At 46.6% G+C, this 20,934-nt stretch overlaps 1 protein-coding gene across 1 annotated transcript in view; it reads left to right on the top strand.

The window, feature by feature from the left end:
• The window catches only part of PLB1 (phospholipase B1), a 108,977-nt gene that overhangs the window by 41,298 nt on the left and 46,745 nt on the right, over window positions 1-20,934 (top strand). Inside the window, exons 22-33 of the mRNA XM_066594451.1 lie at window positions 158-238; window positions 3,064-3,129; window positions 3,312-3,412; window positions 5,425-5,506; window positions 7,643-7,747; window positions 7,943-8,038; window positions 9,199-9,270; window positions 11,491-11,556; window positions 14,644-14,704; window positions 14,999-15,057; window positions 18,248-18,321; window positions 19,417-19,460. Of these exons, the coding sequence (XP_066450548.1) occupies window positions 158-238; window positions 3,064-3,129; window positions 3,312-3,412; window positions 5,425-5,506; window positions 7,643-7,747; window positions 7,943-8,038; window positions 9,199-9,270; window positions 11,491-11,556; window positions 14,644-14,704; window positions 14,999-15,057; window positions 18,248-18,321; window positions 19,417-19,460 (907 nt within the window). The remainder of the gene's footprint in view (window positions 1-157; window positions 239-3,063; window positions 3,130-3,311; window positions 3,413-5,424; window positions 5,507-7,642; window positions 7,748-7,942; window positions 8,039-9,198; window positions 9,271-11,490; window positions 11,557-14,643; window positions 14,705-14,998; window positions 15,058-18,247; window positions 18,322-19,416; window positions 19,461-20,934) is intronic.

Here is a 20,934-nt window from a genome sequence, read left to right on the forward strand (position 1 = left end):
TGTTAAAAACGCAATGCACCAAAAACGCAAGTTACATTGCGTTGCATTTTTCACACTAGCAAGTCCCATAGACTTTTCCAAATTCGAAGCCGAAAAAAAACGCTAGTGAGTAATCACCCTTAGATTAGTTATTAACATCTGCGTTCTTCTCATCTAGACAATTAATTATGCAGAAGACTGGAAACTCCTGACTATATTCATAGGAGGAAACGACTTGTGTGACATCTGCAAAGATCCGGTAGGTGACTTATTTTCCCAGATGAATAAAGTGGAGAACAAGTTACTTTTCTCTCCTTTTAGAAGGTTGCAGAATAAAGAACTGACTGTAGGGGGCACCGTGACAGAGCTGTGTGCATGGAGACACATGTAGACCCAGCAGTTCTGTACTATGTAGTCTATTACAGCGGCATCCACACCAGAAGTAGTGCTTCTAGGGGAAGATACCTCCACAACACGCCATCCAATGAAATATCACTCATTTTTTTTATCAGTGCTGAATATGTAATTCCAAAAAAGATGACTAATTTCAGATTTCCCCCCTCAGTGTGACCCGTTATCTGTACAATTCCAGTGAAAAACAAAGTGAAATCTTTTGTGATGAAAAAATAAATAAATACCGTATATACCGGCGTATAAGACGACTTTTGAACCCCGAAAAATCTGCTCTGCAGTCGGGGGTCGTCTTATGCGCCGGTAATACAAAAAAAAAAAAAATTCATTACTCACCTCCCCCGGCGTTCTGTCGCGCTCCGGCAGGCTGTCGCTCGCTCCTCGTCCCCGGCGCAGCATAGCTTTCTGAATGCGGGGCTTGAAATCCCCGCCTCCAAAAAGCTAATACACACGCCGGCAGCCATGACAGCATTGAATGGCTGTGATTGGCTAAAGCACACGTGGCTTCAGCCAATCACACTATTCAATGACATCATTGAATGGCTGTGATTGGCTGAAGGCGCACGTGTTAGCAATCACACCCATTCAATGATGTCATTGAATAGTGTGATTGGCTGAAGCCACGTGTGCTTTAGCCAATCACAGCCATTCAATGATGTCATGGCTGCCGGCGTGTGTATTAGCTTTCTGGAAGCGGGGATTTCAAGCCCCGCATTCAGAAAGCTATGCTGCTCCGGGGACGAGGAGCGAGCGACAGCCTGCCGGAGCGAGCGACATCCTGCCGGAGCGCGACAGAACGCCGTGGGAGGTGAGTAATGAATTTATTTTTTTTTCTCCACTGTATACCGGCGTATAAGGTGACAGTTGGGGGGGTCGTCTTATACGCCCCGTCGCCTTATACGCCGGTATATACGGTATATGTTTTTGGGTCGGTGTCTATCAGCATGGCACATCGTGACTTGGCAATCTTTGCCCGCTCTTCCTTGCAGAAACTCCAAATCTGTCATATTGCGAGGGCATCTCATGTGTAGCGCCCTCTTCAGGTCACCCGCAGATCTTCAATGGGGTTCAGGTCTGGGCTCTGGCTGGGCCATTCCAAAACTTCAGTCTTATTGTGGCAGAGACGTTCTCTTGGTGATTTGGAGGTTTGCTTTGGGTCGTTGTCGTGCTGAAACTTGAAATTCCTCTTCATTTTTAGCCGAGGCCTGAAGGTTTTGTGCCAAAATGGACTGATGTTTGGAACTGTTCCCTCCCCATGACTAAAGCCCCAGTTCCAGCAGCAGAACAGCCCCCCCCCCCCCCACACACACACATAATGCTGCCCCCGCCATCGTCACTGCAGTCTGGGGGTCTTATGGTGTCTGCCGTGTTGGTTTTGTGTCAAACATACCTTCTGAGATTCTGGCCAACAAGTTCCCCCTCAGTCTCATCAGACAGAACACGTCCCCCGTAGACTTCTGGCAGACTGGATGGAGGTTTTGGCAAAACATGGCCGGACTTGGATGTTCTTGTTTGTTAGAAAAGGCTTCCGTCTCTTCCCCCCAGCCCAGACATATGAAGAATATGGGAGATGGTTGTCACATAACTACACAACCAGGACTTGCCAGAAACTCCTGCAGCTCCTTTAATGTTGCTGTCGGCCTCTTTGCTGACCAATCTTCTTCTGGTCTTTTCATCCATTTTTGCGGGACGTCCAGTTCTTGGTAATGTTACCGTTGTGCCAAATGTAATCCCCTTCTTGCTGACGTCTTCATATGTGATGTCTTGGAGATGTTTTGGTCCCCTTCTCCTGACTGACACCTTCCAACAATCAGACCCCTTTGATGTTCTCTAAGATCTTTACCGACTGACTAAGAAATTGTCACGAAAATCCTCCTAGAAGAGCCGAACTTTATATGGGGGACCCAGAATCCCTGTAAATACTGGCAGCGGAGTGCAGACTGCTATCTATCAGGAGGTTACATGTGATTGGCTGATTCTGAACACAACCGCACCCCCAAATATAAGAGGGTGTGAACACTTATGCTAAATATATATATTTTTCCACCCTAAAAGATTTGTTTCTGAATAGAATTGTACAGATATTGGGTCACTGTACTGCCGGAGAAGCAGACAGGTGAGTGCAGACCAAAGACACCGGGGGCTGCAGCAACAGCCTCAGCGCTCAGTCCATATGCACCCGACATCGTAGTGTAAGACCAAGATGGCAGACGTGATTTCGGTACCCAACGGCAGGAGACAAACGAGTTCACAGTGCCCCAAAGGGTCTTCCCGGCACAGCTCAGGGCCCTCTGATCTAGAAGAGGCTCTTCTGCATCTGGACCTTGCAGGCCATGTAAAATGATGTGGTGGGCCACATTTAGCCGCGGGCCTTGAGTTTGACGCATGCACTTTAGAGAGAAGATTCTGGTCTGGCCGAATTGATTGCTTGTAGAAGTTTTGACTTTGACTTATAGGAAATCTACCTTCCAATAGGTGGCGCTACAGAGGCATTCTACCATCTCCATTTGCATACCAAATGTCCCAAAGCAGCACTGCCTCCTTATATAAGTCTCCTTTTACCTACCTGGTGCTCTCCTCAAGGAGAAACAGTACCCAGCCCAACCACAGAGCTAAATCTGTCACAAGTGAAAAAAATAGAATAACAATAACCAATTGATTTCTTTTTTACAGGATTATTATTCTCCAGAGCAGTTTGTCTACCGCATCAAGCAGGCCCTGGACTATCTGCAGCAAGAGGTACGCTGAACTGCTCCACCAAAACTCTGGAGTGTCCAGAAAAAGACATTATAACCCCCCCCCCCCCCCCCCCCCCCGCCTCCCTATTGCCCATTTCAATTGTAGGAGAGAAGACAAGCAAGTTTTTTGCTGCGCTTCTCCAAACCCCTTTTTGGTTATTTCCATGTTTCTTCCACACGCAGGTCCCGAGGATGTTTGTCAATCTGGTGACAATTTTGGACATTTTGCCCCTGAAAGAATTCCATGATAACAAGGAGACTGGCTGTAAGCAGCTGCTCATGAGGTCAGTCTGGTTAGTCGTGTCGAGGCCTGTCAGTTATACTATCTCTGTACTCTAGACTAGCGAGGCATCCATTATAACCAATGGATATGGATGATGTCTGATAGTTATAGAAATAACAATGAAAAATTAGTTCAGCGCCTTAAGAGGTCAGAGATGCAAAACAGCAAACAGTGTTTATGGGCAAGAAGGACTTACCTGGCGTGAACACCTGGACCTTAATGGGAAGGGTGCCACTCTTGCAGCCCTGGTTTGCGCAACAAATCCTCTTATGCCAAATGGGGCATCGGGGGGAGGGGTGATTAGAAGATCTGCAGCGGAATCCAAAAAGACTCCAGAGGGAGGTTTTGGCACTAAAGAAGAAAATATGAAAAAACTCTGCGCTCATAAGAGGATTGCAGAATACTTTGTTCTCCAAGATGTTTAACAAGTTGACAGTTGAGTGTCACTTACTTTGAAGAAGGGGGTGTGGAACCAACACACAAAGCCCCCTCCTTATGGCAGTAACCAGTGATGTTAGGGAGGCGGCAGTTCCTGTTCATAACCTACAGACATACAGCAGGCGATGGCAACGCGTTTTGGTTCTATGAAAAGCGCCTTTCTCAAGCCTAAACAAAATGGTAACACACAGGTATATGTGTAGTTACTAAGATAATTACCCTTGTCTATGGCGGTCAGCTTCGAGGCGGAGCAGTCCCACCCACTGCTGTTGGAATGCACAGAGTGCGTTTCAGGAATAGTGATTCGTCCCGGCACATCGTGCAATGAGCACTTCATTAATAGAAAGTAATACTGATGCGGCGCAGGGAGCATCGCATCAGGAACTGACGTCATCACATTGTCACGGGGGTGTGCACGGCTCCCCTGAGGGTGCATGTGCTTCAACTTTATCTATAGTAACAATAGTAAGCAATCAGACTTACTGCTAGTCAATGAAAGCCATATACGTTGGGGAACCAAGTAAAATACAGGCAATATCGTGTTTCCCCCAAAATAAGACCCTGTCTTACATTACTTTTTGCCCTAAAAGAGGCAATAGGTCTTATTTTGGGGGATGTCTTATTATATTTACCTAGAAGGCTCGGAGCAGGTCCCTCTGGCTGCTCTCCGGAGCTTCGAAGCGCTTCCTGCAGTCCTCGGCCGCTCATTCAACATCACTTTCTGATTACGGGATTCATAAATCCCGACTCCAGGAAGCGATGGCTGTGATTGGTTCTTCGACTGCTGCTCGGTCAGTCAGTGCAGCACTGGATGAACCAATGCGATGACTGTGATTGGTTCTTCCACCACTGCTCAGACAATCAATGCAATGCTGGATAAACCAATCAACAGCCATTGCGTTGTAGAGGCAGAATTTATGAATTGGCTGAGCCACAGCCAATCACAGCCATCGCATTGCTTCATCCAGCGCTGCATTGATTGGCTGAGCAGCGGTTGAAGGACCAATCACAGCCATTGCATCCTGGAAGTGGTATATGAATCCCGTGACCAGGAAGTGATGTTGTACGAGCGGCTGAAGACTGTGGGAACCGTGCCGAACTACACTGAACCTCTAGAGAGCAGCGGGAGGGAGCTGGACCGAGCCTGATAGGTAATGTATTCTTTTTTTATGTAGTTTAATTAGGGCTTATTTTCGGGGAAACAGGGTACATGTTTAGACTTAAAAACATAAATCTACCTACAAATTATTGTAAAAATCTGAATATATAGAAGAATGTGAAATATAAAATTCATATACATAAAGGTACCATTCAAAAATTGTAATCTATAAGACGCATAAATAAAAACATAATTAGGCTGAATCTTCAAACTTGGGGAACTGATTTGATAAAGCAAGGGAAGGGATTTATCAGTTTTATTAAAAATAGGAAATATTGATGGGAGGAGCCGGACAAATGGGAGGTTGTTTATTAAGTCAGCCATCCAAAATGGCTTCCTACCCGGCGCGAGTCACCTTGTAATATAAAGGATACATAATGCTGATTGACTGAAGATGTAAATGTGTCTTGTGGCAGAGCGCTGTGTGGATGTGTCCTCCGATACCCGGAAGGCTCCAATGAAATCTCCACCATTAAACTATTCAACAAGCAATACCAAGTAAGTGGAAAGAAATCCGCTCTTTGGGGGCATCCGGACGGGGCGGAGGGCCACAGAGTCTCTGTGTAGACGCTCTGCATGGAAATTCCGTAGCCTGTGCAGCAAAGTGGATGAGACTTCATAAAGCTGCGAAAATAATCTGCACCAAACCGCGCGGAAATTGACAAGCGGTGCGGAAATCAGTTCCGTAGCATATCAGTTTTATTGCTGTTTACATTGTGGACTTCACCTCCTCGTCACACAGAAATGCGCAATAAAACCGCTTCAATATCCGTACCCAATGGTGTGGGCTTGGAGGCAGGCCTACCGCGGCTGATCTGCAGAGGAATCTGCAAATCAGCCCCTGCGTGCTCCCAGGCTTCGGCTCTGTTCACATTACGTCCCAGTCTGCGTGAAATGCCCCCCCCCCCAAAAAAAAAAGCACTCATTTTACAGGCATTGAGAGCGCCAGTATAGAAAATACCCAACAGCTATATGAACCATTGAGACTTTACTTTTCACTGAAGTGACAAAGTGATTGCACGCCCAGTAGTAATAATGACCCTCTTAATGGTGCCTGTAGTAAGTGACCCCATTCGTGCCTCCAATAGTAATAGTGACCCAATTCATGGCCCCAGTTGCAATGGTAACCCCATTTATGGCCCCAAAAGTATTAGGGACCCCATTAGGGGCCTCAGTAGTAATAGTATCTCCCTTAGTGGTCCCAGTATTAATAGTAACTACTGTTAGTGTCCCAATAGTATTAGTGCCCCCATTAGTGGTCCCATGAGTAATAGTGACACCAGTAGTAATAGGATCCCCATAGTGGCCCCAGTATTATTAGTGTCCCACTTAGTGGTCCCTGTATTATTAGTGGTCCCCAGAGTGTCCCCAGTAGTAATAGTGTCAGTCATAGGGGCCCCAGTATTATTGGTGTCCCCCTTAGTGGTCCCTGTATTAAAAGTGGCCCCCATAGTGGCCCCAGTAGTAATAGTGACCCCATTCGTGGCCCTTAATAGTAATAGGGACCCTATTAAGGGCCTCAGTAGTAATAGTATCCCCATTAGTGGTCCTAGTATTAATAGTAACTACTGTTAGTATCCCAATAGTATTAGTGCCCCCATTAGTGGTCCCATGAGTAACAGTGACCCTGTTAGTGACCTCCGTAGTAATAGGGACCCCATAGTGGCCCCAGTAGTAATAGTGTCACCCATAGTGGCCCCAATATTAACAATGTCTCCCCCATAGTATACCTCAAGCAGCAACTCGACAGGCATTGAACTCACTCTGTTCGCTGCTCCATTCCGGCGGCTGTCACTGTCTTTGACCCCTAAACTTTTCCCCCAGCGTCCAGACAACATGCAGGAGCGCATCCTGTGGAACTGACCGTGGGATCACCCTCCTAAGGGATCAGTTTGATCCCTGCACCATAGGTTATGTCACCGAATGTCATTAACAGGTTGCCCAGCCTCATACGAAAGTTAGGGTCCCATTTAATAGTATGGGAACTAAAAAACTGTTTTAAATGCTCTGAAAGTTTTTGAAGCCGGGTTTACACGACCCGAGCTGTTGAGGTTTATTATAGTAAAATCCATGCGCACATGTAGGTCAGATGTTGTGTGGATCCACCATGATATCCACATCACGATCTCTGGGTAACAATTTTATGTGGATTTTGGTGCTCATTTACAGAATCAGTGCCCAAACCCTCGATGAAGTCTGCTGTGTGAATGGAGCCTTAATCGACAAACTGAAGATTTAAAATCTGCAATTCGGGTCAATTTATGCTGCAGATTTGTTCCACCGCATGCGAATGGGATTCATCAAACGTCCAATCGCTTTGCTGCTACTGTAACACATTGCGAATTATCCGCAGCCGCAAATCTGTGCATTCGCCACACGTGAACCTACCCATAAAAAGATATACAAACATATACCAGCCCAATGGAGGCAAAGGACACTCTTTTGGGTTCCATGGAGTAGATGGGGCCTATGGATACGTTTGACATTTGCGCAGAAAGATTTCCTGGTGCGATCTTCCAACACTCACTGCAAACACAATATGAATAGAGCCTAAGAGCGACACGTCTGAGATTATCAATCAGGTGTATAATGGAATAGGAAAAATATCATCTATATAACTCCGTTATTTTTTAGGAAAAAACTCGCCAGTTAGTAGAAAGCGGAATCTACGACATCAAAGAAGATTTCACCGTCGTCATCCAGCCATTCCTGGAGCGTATTCAAATCCCACGAGATGAGGTAAAAATCCCAAATTGTACAATCCCTCACGTCCAGAGAAGTTACTCGGTCCACTTTTAATGCAAACCTTATGCTACAGCCCCTTGGGCGAGAGTCCAGGTGGCCACCCTACAGAAGGGACCATCCCTTGGCAGACATTTTGGTATTTCTTGGTTCAGAAACTCTAATCCAAGATTTCATTTGTGTTCTGTACAGAACGGCGTGCCCGACAGCTCCTTCATGGCTCCAGATTGCTTCCATTTTGGAGCGAAAGCTCACGCTCTGGGCGCACGCGGTTTATGGAAAAACATGGTGAGTTCGCAAGATAAATCCCTTTATCAAGCTCAGGGCTTAAGGCCCTTTATACACAACGATTATATCACTAAAAATTAGCCCAAAAGCCGTATTTTGAGCGATAATTGTGTAAATGTGCGCTTGTTGTGCACTTATTGTGCACTTTTCGTCTATCGCTGACTTCAAGTCCACATGAAATCTTTGTCCCTCAGGATGAGAAGGTAAGAGGGACCGCACGCTGTGTTCTCCGCGGTCAGCGCTGATAACATTCTTTAACAGCTGTTAACAGCCGCTGTCCTGCTGGAGAACAATAGTGATGTATTTAGAGAACAGACCACCCGCTGTTCTCTAAATACATGCAATGAAGTACTAAATGGCTGATTAGCACATTAATACCTATGCACAATAATCGCTCAAAACTGTCAGCTTCTGATGAACTTTGAGCGATCATCTGTGTGTGTGAATGCAGCTTTACTCAGATGACCGTATTTCCGCACATAAAACGCGATCATGCGAAGCATTGGACTTTAACGGCTTCATTCAGACGGATGTGGTTTTTCTGCGTGAGAAAATATGGGACCTACTCGATGTTTTTCAGATTTTTTTTATACAGCACGTGAAAAGGTATCTTTTGCCGCTTTACGCAGTAAGCTCTCATAGACTTGTATGGCAGCTGGAAAAAAGGGAGAGGGTGGGAGTTACCCTGCGTACAACAGAGGGAAAAGCAGACCGCTGGCCCTAATTAGGTATTAATTGTCATTCTGAGCATTTTATCCCGATTTTTGCTTGCCATTGGTTCAGCGTGTTTTTTTACATTCACGCAGCAGCGCCCCGTGTGAATGGGTTTAAATACGCCAATCAAGGTCGGGAGTCAATTGTGGCAAAAATTCATTCCTACGAATATGCGGTTTGTACGGGCGAACGCATAAACGGATACGCTCGTATGAAGTTGTAGTTATCCTGCAAACCTTGTCTAAAGCTGATGATGAGTCCTATAAGGGAGCTCATCACAAGGACTATTCTGCGCCCTCCCCACATTTCCTCCTGTATTGGCCATGACGCCATATATTATCTTTTAATGAGTTTTTGTTGGTTGTTAATGAATTGATACACATTTTCCGTGTTTAGAGGGACGTCCATTGTTACTTTCCTTAATGCGTCTTATATTTGACTCTTAGTTTGAACCTGTTGGAAATAAGACAGATAACCAGGGATTCGATGAGGACAACAGTATTTTTTGCCCACCAGAGGTAAGAGTGCTAAATCTACACTTAATATCTATTACCTCCGGAGCTTCGGAAAGTTTTAGACCAAGTTTCAACTCTCTAGGACATTTTCGCAAAACCTCAGAATATAAATGGAAATATTAAAGGGATTGTCCAGTTACTGGACAGCATTGCTTCAATAAGGCCCCCTGTATTCAAATAATAAACTCAAGCATACTTATCCCTCTGCAGCTGCCATAATCCAATGCTGTGGTCCCAGTGATGATTGTGACTGATGGTGTCACAGGAAATCAGGTGACCCCTGCAGCCAATTAAAGGCTGCAGTGTCACGCTCCTGAACTTCTGGCATCATGGCACTCAGGGTGTGAGCGCCAATGCCAGGAGAATGAGCAGTGACACTGCAGTCTCTCATTGGCTGCAGAGATCACTTGATTTCCTGTGACATCATCTGTCACAGTCATCACTGGGACTAGAGCAGTGCTGCAGTACTGGATCCCGGCTTCTATGGAGGGGTAAGTATACTTCACTTTATTATTTTAATATAGGGGTCCTATTGAAGCCTGTAACAGGACAGCCCCTATAATTTAAATCTTTTTTGGATGCCACTGACGAGACATCAAATTCCTGCACATAACAACCCGGCCATTTTCCTTGTACCCTTGCGATTTCCAACTTTACTTTGTTATGTTTATTATGTTGGCTTCATACCAGCGGCAAAAAACATTTTTAACCACACACACAAGCAAGAAAGAGTCACATGAAATACACCCCTGCAAAGCTGGGTAATTCTGATAGCCCTTATATAAAAAGCAAGGCGAATTGGTGATGACTCACTTCTTCAAAATGATGTGCAACACTCCGCCCCCCCCCCCCCAAAAAAAAGTATTTACGCCTCCCTGAAAAGTAGGTGAGCCCTTCCCAAAAAGTAAGTGCACTCTATACAAGTATGTGTGCCCCCTAAAAAGTAGGTGTGCCGACCTCCTCAAAAAGAATGTGTGCTCCTAAAGAGTGTTAGGATTTCCTTTTCCCAAAAAGTATGTTTTAACGATTTGTCCACGGCCCAGAGCAGTGCATATTGCTTACACATCCGATAGGGTGCAATTTAGGGCTTAGGAGGGAGTGAAAAATGTCAAAGAGTCGTTTAGGGTTGTGAGATAGTGAGGAGACGAGAGGTGAAGTAGACTTGTTTGGCGCGGTGGAGGGCGAGGTTGTAGGTTCTTAGCATAAATTTCTCCACAGACTTCCTCCACAGCCATTCAGCACTTCTTGAGCACCGCTGGATGGTGTTATAGTGAGAGGCAGCCAGGTTGGGGAAGGAGAGGAGAGAGATAGGGGACAGAGAGGACTGTAGGGACTCAGCACAGTATTGGGGGTGAAAGGTCTGAAGTTTCCTGTATGTACGGTAGGTAGGAGGGTCTGGAGACATACTAGGGAGCTTGACAGAGAAGGAGAGGAGGTTATGGTCCGAGAGCGGGAGAGGGGAGTTAGTGAAGTTGGAAGCAGAGCAGAGACGGAGGAAGACCAGATCCAGAGTATTGCCATCCTTGTGAGTGGGAGAGGCTGTGAGAGACCAAGGGAGGAGGTGAGCGATAGAAGATCAGAGGCAGATGGGGAGATGGAGTTGTTGGTGGGGATGTTAGGATTGTCCAAGATGAGGGTTGGGATTTCGCAGGATCGGAGGTGGGGGAGCCAGGCGGCAAAGTGATCCAGAAACAGGCGGAGAGGACTGGTGGGACGGTAGATAACTGCTACTCGCATGGACAGCGGACTGAAACGCCGTAGGGTATGTACTTCAAACGATGGGAAAGTGAGTGAGGGTACCGAGGGGATGACCTGGAAGGTGCATTGCGGTTAGAGGAGAGCACCTACTTCTCCACCATGCCTATTTTCCGGTCTTGGGGTATGGGAGAACTACAGGCCATTGTAGGACAGCGCAGCAGGGGAGGCCGTGTCAGACTGCTGTATCCATGTTTCTGTGAGAGCGAGTAGATTTAGAGATTTAGCAGTGAAAAAGTTGCGGATGGTGGGGAGTTTGTTGCAAGCCGACAGGCAGTTCCAGAGCGCACATTGAAAAGAGACAGCCAGGGGAGGGTATCCATGGGCTAGCAGCTGGGCTTAAAGGGTGTAGATGACTGATTTGTAAAGAATTGATGCTGAAAAAAACTAAAAGCTAAAAAACATTAAAAAACATGTATATAAAACCATAAAAATTGAAACAAAAAGTTTTAAACCTTTTTTTATTAGAATGACCCGTATGTGAAGACGGCGAACAATAGCAACCGTGTGTATCCAACCATTCCTCCTGACCCAGTGAGTATTCATATTATCACTAAAGGGGTATTCAATGTGTGTTTCCTCATCTCTTGATCTATCTTCCTGTGGGGGTCCCACAAGCTGGGTTGGTTACATAGGTCTATAGCCTTTGATTTGATTGACAGTTAGTGGTGGGGACGGCCCACTTGACACATTCCAAGCATCAGGAGCCAAATCTGAGGGTTAGGGGGGGAATATGAACAAAAGAAAGGCAGCAATAGTAACCGGGTCGGGACTGCAAAGCTATACAGGTGGCCCTGCTGACATATTTACATGACAGGCCCTCTTTAAAGGGGTATTTTGGGACGTCTTTTATTATTTCTATTGATGAGTGGCGGGGACCCGCCCCTCGGACCCCCACTAATCAACTGATTGTTGCGACCGCTCTGATTGCGGTCAGCACAGGAAGCAGTAAGTGTTGATCATAGCACAGTGGCATGGGTTGGTACTGCGCTGTAGTACCAAAAATAACTTTATTGATTAGAACGCAAACATCTGACAGGTAAATGCGTTTCGACCAGACAGCGGCCTTAATCAACAGCGGAAAAATGTAGTTAACACATAACTTTTATAGCAAGATACAAATCTAGGCCCCTGATTTAAAAAAACGAGTACCTGTGTTAGTCAGCCCAGGGGAGGGAATGAGTCGCTGAGTGGGTGTGTTCAGAGTATAATACTGACACCTGTTAAGTCATGAGAGCCGGGGGGGAATTTAGGGAGTTAGTATAAAACAAAAGGTAGGGAGGAAAGCCAGGCATAGGAACAAATAAAGATAGCGGTAATCGTGTATGTAAGGATGTAAAAAACCCCATAGAGATAGTATAGATGGGCATATATAATATATGCAATATACATATCCCAAGTAGGAAACTCCGATGTCAAATAACAAACATAATTCTATACACAGAGTATCAATGAATCAGATATATAACATATATATATATATATTTCAATACAGTGTTTGTAAATCTATATTGCAAATTGAAAAATGAATGCCTTTTACGTCATAAGAAGCCCTCCTCCATATCTACGGTTCCTGTATAGCTCACAGCTCAGGGGATTCTTTTATTTTTACTTCCCCCTACCACCCAGATTGGACTCCCGAATCTTTGAATGTCAAGTGGGCCGTCCCTACGGCTCACTGTCAATCAAATTTGTTGTCATCAGTAAAGGCTGGAATAGTCATTGGGGCTGCAGAGCTATATAGCCGGCCACACTTGTGGGACCCCCAGGAATATTAATCAAGAGATGAGGAGACACACGCAGCAGTGAACTAGAACAGTCTTTACCTGAGCACTAAAGTGGCAGTACAATTTTTGGAACTTGGCAAGAAAGTCTTTTGAATATGGATCATAGTCTTTAGAACTTGGCAACACAGTAATGGCCCACACACATTATATACAGTCTCTTTAAGCACATAGCAGGTCTGTCGTGGCATACGGGAACTATACAGGGGATGCATATCTTTTGTTCAAGGCTTCCAGCCTCTCAACAATACAGCAGGACACTGACCGGAGTTCATGCTGCTTCCATGGCCTGGAGGCTCCAGGGTTTCTCCATAGGTCGCACTCTTCGGCTGCACCCAGCTTCTCTCGGGCTCTGGTACTTGCTTGCACACTTTACAATAGCAGCTTGCTCTGCAACGACAGCTCACTTGACACATTGGCGCACTCAACTCAGCGCTTCACTTTTTAAAGCAGCTCACTTGATCTCAGCAACTTCACTTCACGTCAGCAGCCAACTTCACTTGACACTGCTCCGCTACATGGTTGGAGCTTCCATTCCCGTCTCTCCCTATTAATACCATTAGCAAGCACGTCCCTGCGGACTCAGCGTGCCCTATCATTCATTGGCAGACTCATATGTCCTGCCCAGCACATTGACCGATTATGTAAACCTTAGAATGGCCACTGGACTGCAATTGGGATCACACACAATGTCCACAAGGGTTCCATGACAGTTCTTGTAACAACAATCATGTAGCACCTAGAAGGAGTTGTCTGATTGCAAAACCCGTCCTGTGGATCCATCTCAGGCAGATCTGTAAATGATGAGAGTTGTGGGGATTAGATGGACGGTCTTGTCACCGGAGGCCCTAAAAGTGGTTCACCCCTTGGCCCATAAGAGGCTCTCGGAGGCTCCTTGCGTGTAGTGACCTCTTCTTCCGCTTGTGTAGAGCTTGTTGACCACTAGACGCCTCTACGACGCAGAGAAGAGATTTCACCCCGTTAGAAGCTGAATGGTCGTATCGATGAATTGTCCCCCACCGACCGTTCTGTCCAGACTGTTAGGAGGTGTTTGGACCAGTGGATGTGTGAGGGCACACAAGGTGACCTGGCTCGGGACCCCCAACAGACCACCAGTAGAGAGGACCATCTGACCAGACTGTTAGGAAGTGTTGGGATCAGTGGATGGGGGCACACAAGTTGACCGGGCTCAGGACGCCCCCTACAGACCACCAGTACAGAATATCATCCAACAAGCATAAGCAGCTCCGCCATCCAAAGACAAGTGGCGTCATCGTTAGACCCCTGTGTCTGTCGGAACCATTTCCAAGTGCTTGGCTGAAGGCCATTTTGTCTCGCGGTGCCCATTACGTTTGCAGCCTTTGACCCCACTGATGCCTCCAGTTGCAGTAGTATCACGAACGACGAAACCAGAACGCTGCGAAGTGGAACCGGGTTAACTTCAGCAATGAATTAAGGTTTAATTTGGGCGCTGACAATGGCCATGTTCATGTCTGGAGACCTAGACTAAAAAGGTCCAAGTATGGGGTACCAAATGGGTTTTATTTACTCTGTATAAAATCCTGTCTTGCATCTCCTCCTTTGCAGCTTATGTTAACCAGGATATACTGTATATACCAGCACTGCTATGGGGGTCTGTTGGAGACAGGGAGCCCAGCCCTAACTGGTCCCATTGCTGTTGGGTTTGGAGAATCTGTGCAGGATTAATAGCATCATTAGAAAACAAGAGTTGTGAGGTTGTAATATAGAAATGATCGTAAACTGAACTGTGAGGATCATCTCTGTACAAAGTCATGGTAATTATTGCAATGTGCCCATTTACTGTTCTGTGTTGCAGGTATACGGGAGCAAACTGGAGTGTACAGACCGCAGTCCATCTCCTGTAAAACCAACTTCAGGTACAACAATCCAGCTCACTGAACGTTTCCTCCTACTGATCACCTTCTTGGAGTTAGAGCTCCTTCATACGGGCGTACTCTTCATCAGTATACTGTGATCCAAAACCGGAAGCGGGGCCAGAAATACGGAAGAAATGCAGATCTTCCCGTTATACTTTCTCTATTCGCTCGTTCCACTTCTGGTTTTGGCTCACAAAGTACTGATGAAAAATACGTACGTCTAAAGAAGCCCTAAATCTGTTTTATTGCATCTATATGGATGTAGAGTATTCATTATTTTTCATCTATTTCCAGTTCACAAGCTTCGGCCGGCAGACATCAGCGTCGTCGCAGCCCTTGGCGATTCCCTGACTGTAAGGAATTGTAATGTTTTATGTAGGAATTATAATAGGCAGTGACCCCTGAGTAGGTTTTGTCTAGTGCATTTTACCAAAAGCTACATGTAAACCTAGGGGTGAAGATGCCGCTCTTCTGCTGATCCGAACTATAGAGAGGCTCCTCTCCTCCATCTGTGAGGCAAGTAGAGCCCCTCGCCTCAGGCAGCGATAAAGCTGGGGCGGCGCTGCAGCCGGAGTTTAGACAAAGAAGGCGCAACGTCATTTAATACTGATATCAGCCCATGTAAAAGGGCGTTTAGGGAGATTTATGCATCTGCAGTGATTTGAAAGGTCCTGATGACGGAGTAGGTGGGGAGTTAATCAGTGCAGATGGGGATTTTACATTATTTGCATATTATACTGTAAGTGCATGACAAGGGTCTTGTAGAGTCAGGTCCCCTTGGACTATCCCTCCACCCCATTTATCCCTCAACCCCCGCCCCTTTATGAAATAAAGACATAGTACAATGATTTGGATCACATTGGCCACAGCAGCCATTTTATTGACAAATAGCCACATGTAACAATTATCTCATGAAATAAATCTATAGCAAAAAACGGGGAGGTCCCTGAAACTGCAAGTTCTGGTGCCCAAAAACATATTTAACAAGAACCCATGTTTTACCCCCAGCTGACACCAGCTTTGGCTCGGGGGTACCACTAGCCACCAAGATGACTACCTTATATTTAACAGACTCTTCAGGATTTGACCGAGAAAGTCCCAGATGAGCCAAACCAACCACAACTGCCCAACGCAATCAACAGTAGCATCAAATGATGTATACACCACAGAGCACTGCTCACGGTCTACACCATCATTGACGAACCCCTGGGGTGGGAAAGGTCACAATGTAAAATTTGTTCGGCTTCTTCTTGGGTAGCACCCTGAAAGGAGAAACCACCACGTCCGGAAAAGAGGGAACGCTAAAAGGTCTGGCCAAACGGCCAAGGCCCACCTCTTGCCAATTTATTTGTCACTACCTAAGACTTTTTGTAGATAAGGGGGCCCAATGTGAAGGGGGAGGAGTTTGAAAACCATCTTTGAAATCCGCCATTAACAAGGATGCCTTTTTTTGGATCAGGGAATCTATTTAGATACGGAAGCATCTTGGAGTCATCTCTTTGGCCAACGAAAGATGCCCCCTTGCCCTTTCCTTTGCAAAAACTATGGTCCGCTCCATGGGACGTGCCATTACAGATGGAGCATGCGTGTTTGAATTTACAATTGGCCCCTCATTATATTGCCAGCACACACCAGGTTTTTGGCTTTGGATTGCCCTGACTGCCCAGAGGACCCAGATGAACCGACTTCTCCAGGAAAAGGCTCCCCATAACGAGAAGGGACCATGAGCCGTAACTAGAGGCTAATGTCTTTATAATCCCACTGAATCGTCGGACGTCGCCTTCTTGTGTCGGACCTGCTTATCATAGCAGAGCCATGTTTGCCCCCCATATATCCGATGATATCCATATAGCAGAAAAGTGACAAACAATCTCTGGCAACTTCTCTCCTATGACACTGGCCAAGATGGCGAATGCCTGCAGCCAGCTTATGAACATCTGCAGGATCAAACGTCATTTCTGCATCTCTTCCTCCCCCTTCTTGCTATCGTCCATCTTTCCCTTATCCAAATAAAATTTTTACAAAGGGAGGGGAGGGAATTTTCCACATAGTTATACCGCCTCCTCCAGGTGCGCCCCTAGGGGGCCCCCAAAGCACATGTGGACTTCCCCTTTAGCTTTATCATCCAAGCGAATACCATCCCCCTCTTTCTCATTTGGAAACGCTACTGCCATGCCGGATTGCCTCACCACTACTACGGAAGAAGGACCCCCTCCACCATTCCACCGCTGCCCCTTGAGGATCCACCAATGCAGACACCAGAGATGAACCTCCTGCCACTCCCACCATGTCAGTATTTCCCTCACGCTCCTTACCAATTCCGGTTAACCATCCCACTCTAAACCCCCACCTGTACTCCCATAACCCCCACACAATCCCTGACCTACTCCACACAATCCCTGACCTCACGAAGAACTGTGGAAAAATGATTGGCATGCGCAAAACTTGGAGCCATACTCGCCAGGCTGCACAGGAGCTGTGGGCCCACCAGCTGGACACCCAGAAGAGCTCTGTCTTTGTCCATGTTCCCACATCCACTCCAGCAGCATTCTGCCAGGCGGAACAGCTTTGCCCACATTCAGGAGCCAATATGAAGGAAGCCCACTGTAGCTCTGAGGCCCACCAAGGAGGATCATCAGGGAAAAGAGGCCAGCTGACTGCCACCCACTAAGATCAAGCCACTGCACCACTGATCTCATGACCAGGTATTGCACTTAAACACCGCCAGCTGGTCCACTCACATGTCTGGGGAGCACCCACACTGGAATGCCAACAGGGGAACATGCCGCCGATGTAGTCGCCACCGGAGTGCTGGAGGAGGCAAGCCCTGCCTCTGGCCTGCCACGAGGTCTTTCGACTGCCGTAGCACTCGCCCGACTGTTAGGATTCTTCCCAGGCTGCGCTTGCCTGCCAGATGTAGAGGACCGAGGAACATGGTCTGGAGGGTCCACATAGTGGCTCCTGAGCCAACGATGCGCTCTGGGCGCCACATCCGGGCTCAGGTGTGTGGGTGGCCTAGTCTGGCGTGAGCGACACTTAGGAGGAGGAGGGGGTGGAGATGACCGCAGACAAACCAGACAGTGCCCCGCCGCCTGCTGCAATAGCCAGTCTTCCATCTTGGGCATCAGCAGCAGCACGGAGCTACTGCTGGATCCTCTCCCCATCTATGCTGGGGTGTAACACATGCTTCTGAGGGCTGCGCTCCACTTCATTCGCTATCCTTATGCTGACTGCTCTTTCTGGCTTGGAGACCGTTACTCTTCTCCAAACACTTCTCTCCTCTTCACTCTTAACCCTTTCACTCCCTGTCCCTTCCCAGGTGGGCCTCCCTGTATGTCCTCCGGCCCCGATCCAGCTCCTTACTAGACAGAATCTTATCTGAGATCCATTGGGTGGACTGAATACATATTGGTTTAGTGGTGACCTCTCATGTTCCTCCCAACATATACTGGAGTTTACATACATGTGTTTTGTCTGTGGCCTTATGCCATAATCGTGTTTCTACTGTTGCTATAGTATCATTCGTACTTTAATATATTTCAGGCAGGAAATGGAATTGGTTCCGGTTCCAACAACGTCCTGGATGTAATCAAACAATATCGTGGATTATCCTGGAGGTAACAAATCATAAGCGCCACACAAAATGTATAATTCCATAATTATCAGAGTACAAGTTTATCAGATTACCATTGCAATCAAAACGGTGTGGCCCCTTTATTAGAGCCCCCGGCTCGCTCACTATTGGCTCTTCCCTGTATGGAAATCCTCCCCGTGACCCCGAAGCATAAAATCACATGACAAGTTTTCCGTGGATCAGTTTCAGCGTGAATCCACATTAGATGGAAAATCCAGCGATCGGAGCGACTTCCAACGGGGCCGGTCATCGGTGCTGGACTAGCCGGGGTCTCACCGCCAACCGCGGGGGGTTTCTCATGTCACGGTGTGGAGAGTATACTGAGAATGGCACGATCGAGAAAATAACAGGTGTTGTACATTTAATAGCAGCCAAATACAACGCTGGGGCTTCAACTAATATATCCGATCGCACAGTTTACCATTTCTTAGCACGCATGGTATAACAGCAGACGACCTGTTCCAGCTCCATTGTGTCTAAGAGAAACAGAAAAGCAACTTCAGAGGGCAAAAGAGCGCAAAACTTGTATCACTGAGTAGTGCAAAAACCTCTCCTGGTCAGAGCGACCCAGATTTCTGTTGCTGATGGGAGGCCAGAATTGGAGCAAGCAGCATGAATTGCTGACCCCTTCCTGTCAGGCTGGTGAAGATGGAGTAATAGTGTGAGAAATGTCTTTGTGGCACACCCCGGGTCCTCTGATACCTGTAAACGGACACCAAGGTGAAGTTCTATGGTTCTAAAGGCCAAAGGAGGTTGAATCTACTGTTAGATTGGGGGTCTCTAACAAAGTGGTCATTCAGTAAGGTACAAATATAGAAAGTCTGGCGAGCCAGCCAGGATAAAGTATGCTTTGATGACCTTTACACATTTGTAAGAAGTTTTCCAACAATGTTTTGTTTCAAATGTTATTAATTGAGCTGGGGTTAATTAATACCTTGATTAAATATGCACACATTTAGGGGAGCCTAACGTTACAATGAAAAATGAATGAATGCAACAAACAGGAATATTGTAAGCAGTGCAGGCCCCTATTCAGCCATCTAATTACCATCTCATGTATTATTGCAATGTGTTTCAGCATCGGAGGGGATTCCACTCTAGACCAAGTCACCACCTTACCAAGTAAGTACAGTTCACCACCGTGTGGTTCACCTATTGATGGCGTTAAATGCGTTGTCTCATGAAGACAATTTCTTCTACCGTGTTTCCCCGATAATAAGACCCTGTTTTGTATAAGGTTTTGCCCCAAAAGAGTCACAGTGTCTTATTTTCGGGGGTGTCTTATACTCACCTGTCAGGCATCGTTCCGGTCCCTCCCGCTGGGCTGCAGCACCACGACAGGCTTCCATGTAGTCCTCAACGCCGACGAAGCATCTTTTGTTGGTGACGAGGCTTGAATATCCCGCCTCCAGCAAGCAATTTCTCTGCTTGGTTTAGCGAATCAAAGCCGGCGCTCAATGAACCAATCACAACCATTCAATGATATCATTCAATGAATGGCTGTGATAGGTTCATCGAGCGCCAGCTCTGATTGGCTGAGGCGGTGCTGAGCGCCACAGCCCAGCGGGAGGGACCCGAATAGTGCCTGCTAGGTGAGTATTGCTTTTTTTTCATGTAGTGTAGCTAGGGCTAATTTTTGGGGTAGGGCTTCTATTTCAAGCCTATACTGTGTTTCCCCGAAAATCGGAGTAGGTCTTATTTTCGGGGAAACACAGTATAGTACTAGCCTCTGCAGCAATAACATGAATGCTGTGAAACTGAGAGGTCAACTGCTATTGCCAGGGAAATTGCATCTGGCCAGCTACCATAGTATCATTCAGTTTTGGGTCATAGTGGGTGGCCTTCAGCAGGAAACTCCCACTAAGGCCGGCTGCACACGGAGTGTCACCACTGAGACCCCTCCACCAATTCCAAAAACATGGATTTGGTGTCCCCCTTTCCTCTTCACTGTAGGATCACTGCATCCCCTGCAGTGAGGAGGATATTGAATGGAGCGGCCATTGAGCATGCATGGTGCTGCTCTTTGAATTTTAATTGGACTGACGAAAATAGCTATTTGCATGAACCCCACTCCATTTAATATCCTCTTCACTGTAGGGAGTTCAGATGGCCCATACTGAGGAGGAGACGGGGGTACTAGATACCCATTCTCGGGATCAGTGGGGATCTCAACAGTGCAACCCTCATCAATCAGACTTTTATCATCTTTCCTATGGATAGATGTTAAAAAGTCAATTTTGGGAATACGCCTTTGATGAGACCACCCCTTTAAATAGATTGTCTTGGCTTGCGGCCAGTATAGGGAGTTTGAGCTTATCACCTACATTTATATATGCAACTCAATAATATGCAGAGCATGCAGTAAGCTCTGGAGCTCTCCCTAGTGGCAGCTGCAGGCAACCAGAAAATGGACATTCACTGCAAAGATTGCCACTATGGACGATCTCCATCCAATGGTTGCTTCATCGATGATGAGCTGCCGATCAGCTGTTATCAGTGGCAATGAAGGATGATAGATAGTCCATTGAAGTTAATTAACAGCAGATGCATCAGTGAGAGGGGCACCTTTCTGTAAGCTCCTCTAATGATTGTGAAG

The sequence above is a fragment of the Eleutherodactylus coqui genome, chromosome 3 (genome assembly GCF_035609145.1).
Source record: "Eleutherodactylus coqui strain aEleCoq1 chromosome 3, aEleCoq1.hap1, whole genome shotgun sequence".
NCBI lineage: Eukaryota > Metazoa > Chordata > Amphibia > Anura > Eleutherodactylidae > Eleutherodactylus > Eleutherodactylus coqui.